This window comes from Argiope bruennichi, chromosome 2 (assembly GCF_947563725.1).
Source record: "Argiope bruennichi chromosome 2, qqArgBrue1.1, whole genome shotgun sequence".
Classification (NCBI taxonomy): domain Eukaryota; kingdom Metazoa; phylum Arthropoda; class Arachnida; order Araneae; family Araneidae; genus Argiope; species Argiope bruennichi.
The window spans coordinates 55,854,213-55,871,163 of NC_079152.1; the positions used below are offsets into that span (position 1 = coordinate 55,854,213).

Below are 16,951 nucleotides of genomic sequence, written 5' to 3' on the forward strand. Positions count from 1 at the left end.
TACGTAGATGTTGGATTTAGAATTCGAAGGAAAACTCAAGAATTTAGCAATTGCTAGAGATTCTATCTAGAAGATTATATTCTAGAGAAAGTGATGATCATCTCATGTGAATGCAATAATTTACACAATAACTATAAATGTACATGATTTCAAAATTTTGGAAATTTTAGACTCGTAATAATAAGAAACTTCGAATGAAATTTTAATATAAATAAAAATCATTATTGTTATGTACGTTTGTAAGTTTCTCATCTCCTGCTAAACGACTGACCCGATTTCAACCAAGAATGGCAGCCTTATTTTTTGAGACAAGAGAAAGAATATGAGCAATTTTTAAAAATGCAAAACTTAATTAAATATTTAACTAATTAGAAAATATCTGGAATAATTTTGCCATTCTTCTTCAGTGACTTCGGCGCAAATAATCTTGCAAGAAATATTATAATATCCTTTCCAAAATAAAAATTGTTCCAGTTCAATTATATCAATTTCAATTTTGAACAATATTGCTTTCAACTGTTATTAACTTTAAAAAAATTAATTAACATGTAAATTAATGTTAACTTTGAGCTACTTTATCAATGCATATTTCTTAAATTTCTACTTTATTCTAATACCTGTCTTTTTACCAGGTTTTCATTTGGTTTAAAAAATTGATTTCATGACTAAAAGCAAACATAATTACTCAAACTGTAATAGGAAAAGTTAAGCTCTTACGAACAAATAAAACGGATGTTCAAACACAATAAAGAGAAATAACTAAAATTTTATCTGTGTTCCATAGTAACTTAAAAGAAAATTACTCCTCTAAATAAGTTTTTAAATCATGTTACAAATCAAATTTTCACCTTTTCAACGATATCAGTTCCATTTCTCTGCATTTTTTCATTCGATATTATTTTTTTTTTAATTTCGCACAGACGATTTTAAAATAAAGCAAAATATAAATACCTCTTTGCTAAGCAACATTTAGACTTTAAAATATTTTCTCGCTTTTTTTTTAATTTCTCTTTCGAGTTAATACATATCTGTTGACAAAGTTTTTGTTTATTTTAATGCCAGTTAAAAGACGGCAAATAGGCAGCGCTTGCGTAGAAAGGCTGAAAAATGCTCTTCGGTAGATGGCAAGTAATTGTCCCAACGGGACAACAACATGCCGCTGTACTGTATTTTTTTTTTCTTACTGCGCATGCGTTTTCAGAATTTGGCGGGTTTTTTGGCGTGAAAAAACTTGATCACGTATCATAGATTAATTCCGACTTCTTTGCTCTTTCTAATGCGAGGTTGTGTTCTTTTTGCATTTTAATTGCCATTTCTTTTCTATAGTTTTCATATTTAGATATGTTGACTTTTATTTATTTTACTATGTTTCTTCGTGTAAATATCCATCATTTTAATACGATACGCAGAGGAAAATAAAAATTTCAGGAACGCTAAAACGGTAATTTATAGCCAAGTGTGGATTGTCTAAATCTAAGAAATTGTAACAAACATAAATCAGTTCCTTTCTACGCATGCGCTGCCTACTTGCCGTCTTATAACTGGCCGAGTATAAACTCGACATAAAGTAGTGATTTTGCGATGACCAAAAGAAAACATTGGTACACCGCTCAACGAATTTTCGGTAAGTAAATCTTTTGTGGATAAATGAAAGACTTTTTTATTGTTGGCAAACAAGAATGTATACGACGAATTGTTGCTAGAATATATGAACAAAATTCAAAAAGAAAACTTTGAAAGAATAGAAAGATTAACAATTTATATAAGAAAAACTATTGATATAATTTATCTCAAGTTTCCTATTAGCGAAAAATTAACTAAAACTAATTGTTTCTCAAAGTACTGTTCTTTTAATTATTCTGAACAAATTTATTTCAATTTTGTTCTGTGCATCAACGTTTGTGAACAAGATTTAGACTACTAATTAATAAATAATTCCAACTTATCGAAAAAAAATCAGGCTATCGATGTTTTTCAAAGTCGTCTTTATCAATGATATCATTTTAATTATCGTTGTTACTTTATGGAAAGTTCAAAAACATTTCAGACATTGAAAGTATTTTATTATATTAGTAATGCAAATAGATAGAATTAGAAATGGTAAAAAAATTATGCATAAAAATTATTCTCAGGTTAAAAGAATTACATATGAAAAGATTTTAATACCGGTCAGCTATGGGTACACTCCTAGTAAGACTAAAAAAATTCCACGAAAATTGCTTTGAATTTCATATTACCTTTAAAAATTCGCAATAAATTAGTATAAAAAGTAAAAGTTAATTAGCTCTAATTAATTAAGTAAGTAAGCGTATATTGAATTTCTTAAGGCATTAAATTTTAATTCGGAAGATTTCTCTATTTTTCAAAAAAATATCAGCAAATTTATTTCAGTTGGCGAAAATCATTTACGCTCGGATTACAATATTATTTTTTTCTGATAAAATTTTAAAAAGAAAGATAATGTAAATGAAGAAAAGTTATTTTTAGCCTTCATCTTATTAAATTCCCACATTTTTCATCCTACAAATATTTTTGCAATTTATTACCATTAAAATATCATGTTCTAAAATTAAAATATTTCATATGTGCTTTATGGGATTATTTAACAAAATTTAAAGCGTATCTTCACTTTATTTTCAGTATATGTAAAAAAGTAAGACATTTTATCCTTGGATATGCCGACAATAAATAAATAACTGTTGTTTCTTCTAACGGCACTTGTCATAGGTAAGCCCATTCACGAGGTCAGCGATTTTAAGCCGAGAGAGCGTTTCTTGTTTTCAGTAGCGCCATCTAGGGCCAGGAGTACGCCTTAGCTCCTCACGCGTCACAACCCCTTTTTTACGTCTTATTACGTTTTTATGTTTTCATTCTTACATTTTATTCACAGATCGTAATTTAGACCTGAATCAAAGAACGATTATCTTGGAACCACTACCCCTCGTGGTATTGTCTCGTCATGGTGGACTTCGTGACCACGATTTATGCATGCACCAGCTACCACATACAAGGGTCTTCGGCCGGTGGGGTTCAAACTCACAACCCAAGGGATGCGAATCCAACGCCCTTCCTGCTAGGCTATCCCAGCCCTCTTATAAATGTATAGAATTGATTTTAACTGTGATTCTTACCATAATGGAATATGATCGTCATATTTCAGCTATATAGAATCTGAAATTGATTGGGGTTTTTTTTTCACTGTACATATAATGTTTGTTTGGTTTGGTTATATTAACGTCCCGTTTGAAGCAACACTAGGGCTACTTTGGGACGGACCTCGTAATTTTGAACCGCGGTCAGATGACGAGGACGACACCTGAGCTGGCACCCCCTTCTCCACACCACACCGCACCAGCGGGAGGACGTTTGGTCATGACGGATTTAACGTGCAACAGACCCCCTTACACGACGGTTCTTCGGTGGAATCGGGTCTCGAACCTGAAGCCCTCCGGTTCCGAAGCCGAGACCTTACCACCAGACCACCGCGGCCCCATATAATGAATTTATATGTTACTTTATCATATACGACGAATACATATAAAAGGTATTGTAATTGTCAAAAACTTCGAACTCTAAATCTCTCTTAAGATCACTCTGAATCTGAAAAATACATTTTTGGGATTGCTTGCTTGTCTGTCTGTCTGTCTGTGAACAGAATAACTCAAAACCGCTTTGATCTGGAAGAATGAAATTCAACAAATGGATTCAATACTAATTTGTAGATTTTAAAGAAAATTTGGTCAAAGTTCGTTCAAAATCTGTCTATCTGTCTGATTGTCGGAATGAAAGCTAACACGTTAACTAGAAAACAAAGAGAACTGAATAGATAAAATTTAGTTCTCAAATCTAACATCTAAAATAAGCATGTGCATCAAATTTGGAAACAAATATATTAAAGAATTGACCGCGTGCCAATCCGTACATTCGCAAGCACGTAAAATAGACTCTCAAAAACAGGAACAGGAAGAATTTCAGATATTCATCTGAAATTCACTGCAGTTAATAATTCTGCATCGAATTCTGGTTTCAATCTGTCCAGAAAAAAAAGACGTAAATAAGTTTGGCGTTTCAGAAGCAATTGCCTGTATTTTAACTTAAATTAATGCGCGCAAGAAATCGCTAAAGATTGCACTCTAATACGTTCTTCCATATCTATTGTCCATCAAGGGTATACGGTTACTATATACAGACTTACATTTACTAGTGACTACGCAAGAAAGTTTGGGTGAGACCATTCCTGCTGATTTACATATTACACTAACATCGGTAACTGAAAGACCTTCTGTATGTGGTGAAATCACATACTTATTACTATACACTAACCCCAATTCATAGAGTTCAAACAATATCGATTTTATTTAGATCTCTTGTTTATCAATAGATTGATAGACATGAGATTTGAAGAGTATTGTAGATTTTTAGATACTGTATATGCATCTCAGTATACGGTGGAATCAAATTTCAAACTATTAGCAATGAAAATAAACTTATATAATGTGTTGTTGTTGCTTATGACACTTGTCATAGACACGAAAGCTGACAAAGTCAGCGATTTTAAGCCGAAGTTTAGCGTCTCTTGTTTCAGTTGCGCCATCTAGGACAAGAATCTTAGCTACTCATGCGTCACAGTCCTTTTAACGGGTCGGTCTTCATTCATACATTTTATTCACTCATCCGCAGATTGTAACTCAGACCTGAATCAGAGATCAATCAACTCTCATCCAGTATCCCCAGTGGTATTGTCTCGACTTGGGGGACTTTGTGGTTATGACAGATTTATACGTGCACCAGCAACATGTACATGGAGAGTCTTCGGCCGGCGAGGTTTGAACTCACAATCCAAGTGATATGAATTCAAAGCCCTACCAAACAGAATATCCCGGTTTCTATAAAAATTTAAGACATATTTTTATTCTTTCACATGACTGAATTACTTTTCAAAAATTATGTTTAGAATCATTTACATATATAAATGACTTTAAATTGTTGTTTTTTTCAGATTCTAGCCAAACAGAGTGAATATTTTAAACCAGTGCAGACTAGTAAGTGTTAGTATCTATTTTGTACTCAATATTTCATATCCAATATATTTCATTTTGTGACTTTCATATTTGAATATAATTGATTAATTTAGAAAAAAAATACAAACACTAGTATAAGTTGAATTTTAGCAATATATTGACTTAATTGACTGCTAGCACAGATTTAATATCCTTAAAATTACTTATTGTAGTGATTGTGCATAACTTTTAGAAGAAATATATATATTAAATAGGTGATTTTTATAGGTTACAGATATATGATAGCTAAAAATGTTCTTTCATAACAGATATTGTCTTCCCCAGTTTTCAATTAATTGAGAAAAAACTCTTTTGCTACTTTCAATTGTCGATGAAATTGCATTCCTTTAATAGGAATCAGTCTGGTCGTTGCACATATGTTAATATAAAAAGGTAATAACACCGTTAACTGGATTGTTAAAAGAGAAATAAATGAGCTACTTAAAGAAAATGAATTCATCATGCGTTTTCCGTACAGCTTCTGAACTATTCATAAGACGAAGAATAAAGGTATGAAATCTCTTGATATAGAAATGCATCATAACTGGCCCTGTTTTTCATAATCTTTTAATTTTAATTAAATTAGTACTATTATTAAAATTTATAATTTCAAATCTGAAAATACATTTCTAATTGTTAATTAGTTTTTTTGTATCCATTTTAATTTAATGATGATGTGTCATAAAATATTCTCTCATTAATCAAATACTTGTAAAGGATAGCTTCAAACGAGATTCAAGTTTTAAATATCTGTAATCACAGAAGGGATGTTGCTGAATTTACTTGATCAGTCTTTTGTGTTATTGTTGTTCTTGTACCTCTAACCACAGGAAGAAGAAATAGTTTAACCATGATCGCTCTTTATAACCATTACCAACCTTATTTTGAATACAATAACATTTATACATTTTCACAATCTTCAAAAGTCTATTAAAAGAAGGAAGGGAACTAAATTTGGAGATAGCTATATTTCCCAAGTTAAAATATTTTCTTAATTTACATTTGAACCTCACAACTTCGGCTGTTAAGTTCATTATATAAGATAAGCATATGCTAAGGAATATTCTTTTATTAAACCAAATATCTGTAAAAAAATCGAGAGCTACAAAATTTTGTAGAAACCGAAAATCAAAGATAATGCAATCTCATATGTCTATAATCCATTCTCCGATTCTTTTTAATTTTCTTATAATTATTGGTATAAATTTTTTATAGCCAACCTTGTTTAGAGTTTATAATGACCTACTTGGCAACATATCGCCGAAGACGAAGGATGCAAATTTTAAAAAGGAAGTGAAGACATTTTTTTTGGAGAAATTTCACAATAATATGTGTAATTTTTTGAAAAGCTTTTGAAAAGAAGTTTGCTGATGTTAAAGAACATTTTACGAATTTAAAAACTGATATTTGAATGTTTTATATAGAAGCAGCTTCAAAAAAAGTTCACAACTCGATTATCTGGAACCATGAGGGTTTTATTTATTGAACCAAGACAAGAATTTATCATTTTCTGGAAAGATATTTGTGATAAATTTGATGGTATTTCATGACAATTTTATCCAAATATTGATACCAAGGTTATTGATCACCATGAACAAGCTTTAGTTTGTGAAGAACTTTTCAACCCTGAGATTAAATCCAAAGTGAATGTTTAAGCCTCTACAGCGTGGAGTGGCTCAGCTAAACCGATAATTAATAAAGAGTTAACAATCCTATATGAACAATAAGAAAAGTAAGCTGTTTTCACTGATGCAAGAAAGAATTCGAGCTTCAAAATTGTAAGTAAACGCCAAAAAGAAATCTTTTTTTTTTTTTTTTTTTTTTTTTCGTTAGAGCTAAATCCGAAATCAACTGTGAACGCAATAACAGCCTTTTTTAAGCTTTAAAGTTACTTTTTGTTCTACTATTGATATGAAGCAAAATTTCCTACTTAAGCCTCTTTTGTGTTGATATTTACTAAAATGATTTTTAACCTCTATTAAAAGTATCGGTGTGGCCTGAAGGCTATCTTCATCCCAATTTTTTTTGGAAGATTTAAAAATGGATACTATAGCTGGAAAAGTTGATGACCCGATTTGATCTAAAATACGCACGGTATCTAATAAAAGACATTCTATATTTTTTCAGAATGTCTGTATTAAGAACTAAAGCTACTGATTTTTTTTAAATTCTATATACCCAAAAAAATTACGATATTATATATTTAGCTGAAGTATAGTTTTGACACGACATTTGTTTTTCCGATTTATTTACTATTAACTACTTCAGCTTTCGTAAATACCAACATTCAATAACAATTTCATATAAATCATGGTGGCAGTGTACTTCTTACTACTAAATCATACTTTCCTGTTCTTCAAATTAACTTTCTTCGATCGGATCTGAAATGTCTTTGGATTTCACTGAATCGAAAATGTCACGAAAAAATATACTGCATGTTATATATTTTCCTGCTGCTTCAAAGTAAGTTGGTAAATATGTAAAAAAAAAATTTATTTCAGAAATTTAATTTCTATAAAAAATATTTCTATCTGCTTTGGTTCTCATTTAATTATAATAAAAGTAGTAGTAATAATTGTTTGAACCATTGAAAAATTTAATTTTATCCTTGTTTATAAGTAAATATTAAAACTAATTTAGCAGTATTTTTTTAATTTTAAGAATAAATTTGTAGATTCGATCTTATATAATATTTACATTAGTGCTGTTTCAGTTGTTCACAATTATAAAACTTTGATCTCTGAGGATAATCACCATTATGCACTGTCAGTTGGTTTTTCTAAGAGTAATTCCAATATTTAAAAATGAATCTAGCTTTTAAAAAATTGTTTGAAATATATAGTGTTTGATTAGTGAACTAACGGCAATTTATTTTACATTTTTTTTTAAATTACATAATTGTTTTTAACTTTTAAGATCATAACACGTTTTTTTGTCAGACTATACCTATAAAATTTATTAAAAATTAATTTCCCTTTTAATATTCAAATGAGAAAAAAAAACTTATGAAAAAATGATAGCTCTTAAGCATTAAAAAAAAACAGAGATCCGAAAATTATTGAGGAATTTAATTTTAAGGTCAAATATTAATAAAAATGCTAAAAATAGTTGCATAATACACGTATATAATTTAATAATCTTTGAACCTAAAAAGTGTTAATCATATATTTTTTTAAAAAAATAAACCTTCACCATATAAAATGTTCTACAGTAATGCATGTTATGAAAATGGTATCGATAATCCTTTTCCTCATTATTTCAAATCTAAGTATAAACTTTTAATTCTTTGAAAAAATCATGGATTAAATGTCAGTTGCGTTTAGATTTAGTTAAAATAGATATTATATCATGAGAAGATGTGTTATGACAATTACTAACTGAAATCTTCTGCCGTTGATGTTGATTTTATGCATTCATTTACTATTTAAAGTTTTTGCAGAAATGTGTAATTATCCACTTCTGATATTAATAAACCTTTCTGGGAAAAATAAATGTACTTCCTGAATCGAACCAAAATTATTCTGATATAAGAAAATGATTATAAAAATTATATTTGAATTAATTTTTTAAAATATTTGAAATTATAATATGTAGGAATATTTTTCACCACATTAATTGATTGATTTCATCAATTCAACATAAATTTATTCCAAAATGTTCAAATATTACGGATTTATTTTGTTTATAAAATAAGACTATTTCTTCATTTGAATACTTGAAATTGATGTGATGATAATATTTATATTGAGTTTTCTGAGGTTTTTGATTCAATTAATTTTGGAATTTCTTTTAAATAAATTTAATAATATCGGTTCCTATATTGATTTCATTGTTTGCAATTATCTTTATTTAAGTGATGGATTGCTATATATATATTTTACTGATGCTATTCCTCATAAGTTGCCAAGTATATCTGGATACTCGCAAGTCTCTAATCATGAAACCCCTCATTTTTATTCTATTTATTAATGATCGCTTTCTTGTTTTGAAATTCTCTGAATATCTTTTACATGATGACAATTTGAAACTGTTTTTACTCAGGGAATCCAATGTTGATGTAGATATTTCTCAATTGCCAAAGTATCTGAATGATTTGGTTCAGCTGTACATATACAATAAATTGCTTCTGCACATTGAAGATTGTCGTACCATTATTTATATTCTGAGTTTTCAACCTTTGTGTCCGAGTGTTTACTGCAATGTGTCAGATCAATAGTCTCCTTTTATGTCGCTCAGATTTCGCGCCAAGTTGCAATCTTTTCTAATGTTGAATTGATATATAGGTTCATTTTTGTATGCAAAAAATAGGAATAGTGGCATAGTCATAAAATTCTATTCTTGCAATCCTCAAACTTAAAATTAATTTAATTTTTTAATGAACTAATTTGGAGACTCTGTATTTCAGAGTTTTCGATCTCTTCTTGAAAATGCAATTTCATTTGGCATCTTCACTATAAAAATAAAATTGGAACTCTAGAGCAAGTAGAATCAATGAGGGTAATTGGAAACTAGGAGTAATTGGGAACAGTGACTATAGAATACACAGTTGAAGCTTCAACAAACCTGAAAATATGTATATTCTTTCAAACATTCTCGAGTATTGAATGAAATTTTCTAACCTTTATTTAATTTAGTTGCAACCGTAAAAAAGAGTAAAATCAAAATTTTTTTAATGCCATTATTCATTCCCTGCATCTTATTTACAATGGAAGTTGCTAAATTGTACATTTTATGGATTTGCAAGATATGCAGCTATAAGTAAGATTGAATTTTTATTTTCAGATTTTCTCCTTAGAAATACAAAAGGGTCCTCAATTACTTCTAAACAACTTCCATTCTGGCGTAATTGTGAATAAGTTTTAGTGTAACAGAAACTTATATTTTTAATTTTTTTGGGATAATTATACGATATGAAATGATAATAAATTTAGAAACACAGTAGTATTCTGCCTCCAATAATGTTTATTATTTTATGCCAAATCAACAACTAAGATTTTTAATAACTTATCATGTAATCTACACATATATTTTCGAAAGCCACTTATCAATAATTACTGCCTGCAATCGAATATAAAGGAAAACAAGAAAGTTCACATCAAGAAAGAAAGAAATATGATGCTAAAAGAGGAATCTGAAGATGATAACTTTGACTCTTTGCAATAAAAAAATGGAGAGTCTAGAGATGGAGAAATTAACCACTCGAACCATCCACAATTGAAGTTTCAACAAATATGAATATATATTCCGGAAAATAGAGTGCCATTTTATTGAAAAATAATCAATAAACAGTACATTGGATTACTTGGAAATGGCCGATAAATTCTGTAGCAATAAATTGTAATTTCTTTTCATTTCAAATATATTCTTTTCAAATCAGTTTCGTTGCCATAATCAGAAACCAAAACGTATTTCCCAATTACATCTCTGAGCTATTTGGGAACATACTGGAATATTTATGGCAGTTACTGTAACTGCAACTGGTTAATTAATAAATTAATTTGAATTTAAATGCATTCTTTATTGAGCCTTTTGAGCCATGATTATGTATTCCCATAATTTATGGATTTATTTTTTCTGCTCATAAAAACATTTTAAATAGAAAAAAAATATTTTTTGATTTAAAATGTTTTTATGAGTAGAAAAATAAGCAAAATTCATTCCCAATTACCTTAACTTAACCTACGAATGAAATTTATAAGCTATTTGTTTCACAAAATGCTATCATTATTATTTAAATTGATATATCTTCATTTTTTTACGTAATTTTTATGTTCATTTTATTACGTAATACGTTACGTTTTTTACGTAATTACTTCATTTTTTTACGTACGTAATTCATTAACGTTACGTTCATTTTTTTACGTACGTTTTTACGTAATTTTTTTACGTTCCTTTTTTTACGTTACGTTCATTTTTTTACGTAACGTTTTTTACGTAATACCTTCATTTTTTACGTAATTTACGTATGTTTGATATCTTCGGCATGATCTTTCATGTGTTCTGTTTTCCATATAAATCCATCAATAATATAATTGATTTTGGTGACATGCTAAGTTGAATATGTTTTATTGTGTTAGCCAGAACATTTGAAGTCAACAGCACATTTGAGAATGAATTGGTCAAATTTAATCATGTAGATAAATTTTCATTAAGGGGACATGGTACCTAAAAAAATGATTAATGTCGAAAAGTTTTTTGACTCATTTGTTTGCTTATACTCATCCTCACATCACACTAAAATATTAAAGCTGTATCTTTATTATTTCAAAAGTTGTTAAGGTTTTAATTCGTAGACACGGATTTAAAGAGTCCTAAACCTTTAAAAATGGCCTTTAAATACTTTGGAACTAGTCTCACAACCCAAGGAAACATTGAATTATTTTACTCTTTTTAGTAGGGAATTGTGTCCTTCTGGAAATATTCTTAGTACATTTTTCAGGAAGCTTTGGCCAATGGTAAAACACCAAGTTCACATAAAACACATATAAAAACACCAATAAATGAGAAATGTGTTCCCAAAATTATGCAAATTTATCAACGACTGGCATCAGATGAACTTTTTCAACTTTGCACAAAGTGTTTAACACAGAATTCAAACGAAAATCTTCATAGTGTCATATGGAGTAAGGGCTCAAACGAAATTTCTGTTTCACTGTATCGAGTCCGAATTGAGTTGCAGATGCAGTTTCTAAGTTCAATGTAGGAATATCTAAATCATTAGAAAGTGTTCAAGTTGAAAATAACACTCCTCTGAACAAAAAGTTTAGACATTTAGTCATGTAGATGGATTATAGGCGTCTATATCAGAGAAAACATAAGAAATCTGCTGTGTATGAGTCAGTTTAGAAAAAAATGAAACGTGCTTGTGAACGCATAGAATATTATAATTTTAAAAAAGGAGGACTAGCGTACAAACTGGATGCTTTTGAATCGTGTTCAATAAATTTTAATCACCATATATATTAATTTATTTTTTAAAAATCTAGATATTTTGTGGGTTTTATACAACTATTTTTCTCGATCATGTTTCTTTCTACTGCAGTAATGAGTATTTAAAACTTTATAAGATATCTTGTATTGAAGATAAGTGTTTTAAATTTTGTATATATATTTTAAATTTTATAGTTTTTATGACTATTCATAACATTTTCTTGTGAAAAGAGCAAATAAATTCTTATCCACAAATGAAATCTTTAATTCTTTTTAGTCTTTTTCTCCGTGTTCTGTTTTTATTCATCTTCTTGTTTTTAAATGCTAAGGTGTTTTTCCTAAATAAGATAGAGCTTTTAAATTTTGTCTACAAGTTCATCATTATGTATTTAATAAAATTATGGTGCAATAAGCATTTACTTGATTAGTTGTTTAAAGATTAGTATTTGAGTTGTTTAAAGATTAGTAATGAAGTGCTGCTAAATTTTCCTATTTTTCACCATATATAATAGTAAAAATTTTATATTAAAATAAGTACTGAATATATCTCGTAATCCATGCGTATTTTTGTGTAATATATTTTAGAGAATCTATAAAAAAAAGTTTGAAGCAAAAATACTCATATTTCAAAAAGTAGTAGCAAATTTAAAAAATTGAAATTTTTAAAAATAAATGGAAATTTCATCTAAACAGGTAGATTAAAATTAATTTTTTTTTCTTTTCAGGGTATTTTATTCCAATGTTAACATACATTACTATGAAACTTTTGTTTCCTGCTTAAAATTTAAAAAAAAAGTTGTGAAGGTACCGTGTGCCCTTAAATAAAATATTATTAAATATTGATTATTTTTTTAAGAAAGTTTTAATACGCTCTTTGGTTCAAATGTTTTTAACTTTCAAACTCCCAGTATGTTTTTTAACGATTTATGATTGATTTTATTTAACTTTTGAATTCTTAGTCTTTTTACTATTATTTTTTAAATGATTATATTCTTTTAATTAATGATTTCTTAAATGATTATATTATTTTAAATGATATATGATTATTTTAAGTTTCTAATATATTTTTAATATCGAATGTATCTAAATATGAAATTTTATAATGTTTTTTAAGTTTATAAAATTTTTAGGTTCAAAATTTTTATTTATTATTTTATATTTTTAGATTAACTACGTATATAGTATATTAACTTTCAAATATATCTTTTAATAACTTTCCCTATTTATAGTTTTTATTTTTTTTTGTATTGTTGATATTCATGTGGCAATGTATTCTGTTATTGGATATTTTTCCAGTAGGATTCATTTCTTTTAAATAAACAACTAATGTATACGATGAAACAGGAAAAATTAATATTGTGTTAATTTCACTATTCACCAAATATTCCATTATAATTATATGCCATTCAACGAAAACGTCTTGCTGTAAGGAATTTCGCATCGTTTGTATGAAATTAGGGAGAAGATGCCATGCATTGCATTGAATTTAATTAGTTTCTCTAAATTTTTATTTTCATATCCGCTATAAATTAGTCGAATTTCCTTTATCATGAATGTCTCTAATTTTCTCTCTTTTAAGTGTGATAAAATGTTGTATTTTATGAGATATCTTGAAAATGAATAAAACAATGAATTAAATTTTTAACGATACTGGAAGAAAAAAATCAAGCACTTAGAAGAACTGTTTCTTTTTTTAGGCTCTCTGTCATCTTCTGGGTCGAGCGCGGGCACAGCACCCCCGGTCAGACCCACAGATAGCCCCATGACCTTCCTCTTCGGCGTCATCTGCGGAACCATCCTCGTCGTCCTCGTCCTCATTCTTGTCATCTGTCTCATCAGGTACTTACCTGCTCTCATTTTTTAGCAACATTCTCTCTTTTAATGTGTTTAACCCTCTGAGTACGTAAAATAACTATTTGAATTCGATATTTGCGAATAAGTCCAAATATTTTTCAGGAAAAGTGAACTGATACTATATGTTACACAATATAATAAAAATCTGTAATCGTAAAAATAAACACTCTAAACTGCGAAAACCGCGGGATGCAATATAAAATGGACTGATTGCAAACCCGTGGAAATCGCGGGGAAAGCAGCTTTAGGATTAATATCCATCCTATTATTCTTGAAATGTAGATTAAACTTCATTCTATCGAGAATGAACTAATTATCACCGCAGTTTTTAAAGTCTAAAGAGCTAAGTAGCGTGTATCATGTAAAAAGTTTATGCAAACGTCAAATATTTTAAAACATTATTTACCATTGTTTCTTTTCATTGGAATGCTTGTTTTCTGCACTGGAACATCTGGAGTAGTTAGCTTTGATTTTCGCAATTGAATGTTGAACTAACTACTATATAAGCTATCAATTCAGTGTAATTTTTAAGTATAAATAAAAATATAATTAAAATTATTTATTATGTTTTTAAAGAAATATTTCCTTTCTATATTTCATTCATCACATCATTTCATTTGTGAATATTTTTATTAAAATAATAAAAATATGATAATAAAATAATAAAAATATAATAATAAAAAATTATATAATAAAATTTTTGTATAGTAGATAATCTGGTTCATATGTTGAATTGGCTATTATAGTTCTAATTCTAGCACTGTAAATAACAAATTTATAATAATAAAATAACATCATACCAGATGCAATGTATCGCGTGAAATTTCTACAAATTTTAGTGGATAAGTATTACATTATTACAATTTCCAGCTTTTTTTTATTGGATAATAGTACATCCATTTACGGAACAGTTAAAATATTCGTCGTATCAGAAACTAAGCATTCTTCATTTGATCTCTCCTTGTATGTTAACCAAATTTAATTCTTTATAGCTCGGATAAGAGGGTATGTAAGAATATGTTGTATAAAACAAAAACTAATTTGAATCTTGTTTGAATACAAAATATCTTGAAGGAAGGATTGTGAAAAAACCCTTCCTGCTCTTCGCACTAATTTAATATAATCAAATTTACGCACAATCTAAAACCAACGTGAGAGAGATTCAAGAAGAAACTCGCAATTTTAGCCTTAGTCAGATGACGAAAACGATAAATGATTCGGCACTCTCTGCTTGCCCACATGTGGAGAGACATTCTTCTAATCCAGTACCAGACCCGCATTTATTTAAAGGAGAATATTCTTAATAAATGCGAAATACGCACTGATTCCTGACAAGTCATATATTTTACTACCCTTATTTCAACAAGTAAGGCCCCCCTCCTCAAATTTATTTAAAGATACTCTTTCCTGCACATATAGAAATGTGTTGCATATCGCATAATGAAGAACCCGCATTTCCTCCTTTAAACGTAAAACAATCTCCATTTATTCAATCAATATATACTTTAAATTATTCCGAAAAATATGCCATGCAGTGTAGTGGACTAGGAGTTCGTAAACCATAGGTTCGCAAAAGCACGAATCAATTATAATTAATTCCTTATCAAAATGCAAGCTTTATCATTACTTTTCACGGTACAATTCATTTTGTATCGTTTGTTGTTATTATCAACTTTTATAATCATAGGAATTTAATGACTGTGTTAACAAAACAATAATTAAATGATAGGGCTTTTATCAACAACGTTTTCTGTTCTTAAGTTATTTGTTAACATAATAAACAAATCTCTTTCAATTTCAATTGCGCTGCCTTTAACAATGAGAACAAAGATTTCAGCACAATGTATTCTACTTTTCCAGTTTCAGCAAGATTTTAAAAGATTTATGCTTAATGGCAATATTATTAATAACAAGTGGCATAAGCATTATTACCTGTATTGTATCATGAGATATTTTTCAGAAAATTCATTAGAAGATAATTAACAAAGAAGCTTGGATCTAATATCAATTTCGATGCATGTATAATCTGACATCCGCTCTTTGCATACAGTGTCAAGACATTTAACGGAGAATAAAATATTTAAGGTTAAAGTTGAATATTAATGAATTTATCTGTATCAAAATTTCAAAGCCATTAAGTTTAATTATCATTTAATGACTATCTTTCAGAAAATCGGTGATATTATGGATATAACAAAAGAGAAATGTATGAAGAATCTTTCAATTCTAATTACTTATAAACAAATAGATTATTATTCATTTATCAAGAGAAAATCTTACATATTTTTAACCAAAATAAATCTTTTTGACATAAATACTTTATTATGTACAGCTAATAAGAGCATTCTTTGGGAGGGAGGGGGAAGTATGGAGATGGATTGAGCGTATGCCATTTCGAAATGATTTCATATTCTGTTTTATAGTACAAGGAATGTTATTTATGATATTCTTTTTTGTGCATTCCTTTAATAATGATTTCAGATTCCTTATTCTTAAAAATAACTGTCATATGCAAGGAAAAAAATCATTCAGGCAATCATGGCAGACATTTAAAAGGGTGATATGCAACTAACCAAAAATAAAAATCAAATTTTGAACTATTGTTATTTTACTTCTTCTGGTGGCAAGAATTTGCAGTACTCGGATTATGTGATGCAATATCATTATTTCCTTTTATTTTCGTAGAAAACAAATTTCGATGAACAAAATTTATGCTCAGGATAATAAGCACTCTATTTTGGAGTAAAAATTCTGAAAATAATGTGCAACATATAAGGGAAAAAAAGAACATTTATTTAGAACCTTGAATTTTGAATTGTTTGTGCATAAGATGTTTTTCATTTGTGTTTTACAACGGAATGTATGAATTTAGATAGGCAGCACTGTCACAAGTGAGATTCTGAAATTTCTGATAACATTCTTCAGAAGAAATATTTTCAAAAAGATGGCTGATTTACAACCAAACAATAAATCACGAAATAATAAACAACATGGTTTCGTTAATTGATATGATGCCCCCCTCCCCTAATTAAATAGGAAAAACGTAATCGACCCGATTATCAATTGTTATTTATTGCTCAGATGATACAAAATTGCTCAAATGCAAT

The 16,951-nt window shown here is 28.6% G+C and overlaps 1 protein-coding gene across 5 annotated transcripts in view; it reads left to right on the forward strand.

Annotated features, from left to right (window-relative positions):
- Positions 1-16,951, forward strand: part of LOC129961870 (tyrosine-protein phosphatase 69D-like) — a 666,258-nt gene that overhangs the window by 534,277 nt on the left and 115,030 nt on the right. For 4 of the 5 annotated variants that reach the window (XM_056075481.1, XM_056075483.1, XM_056075485.1 and 1 more), the window contains 2 exons: positions 5,000-5,048; positions 13,688-13,829. In XM_056075481.1, the coding sequence (XP_055931456.1) occupies positions 5,000-5,048; positions 13,688-13,829 (191 nt within the window). The remainder of the gene's footprint in view (positions 1-4,999; positions 5,049-13,687; positions 13,830-16,951) is intronic. The other variant, XM_056075482.1, reaches the window with a different exon arrangement.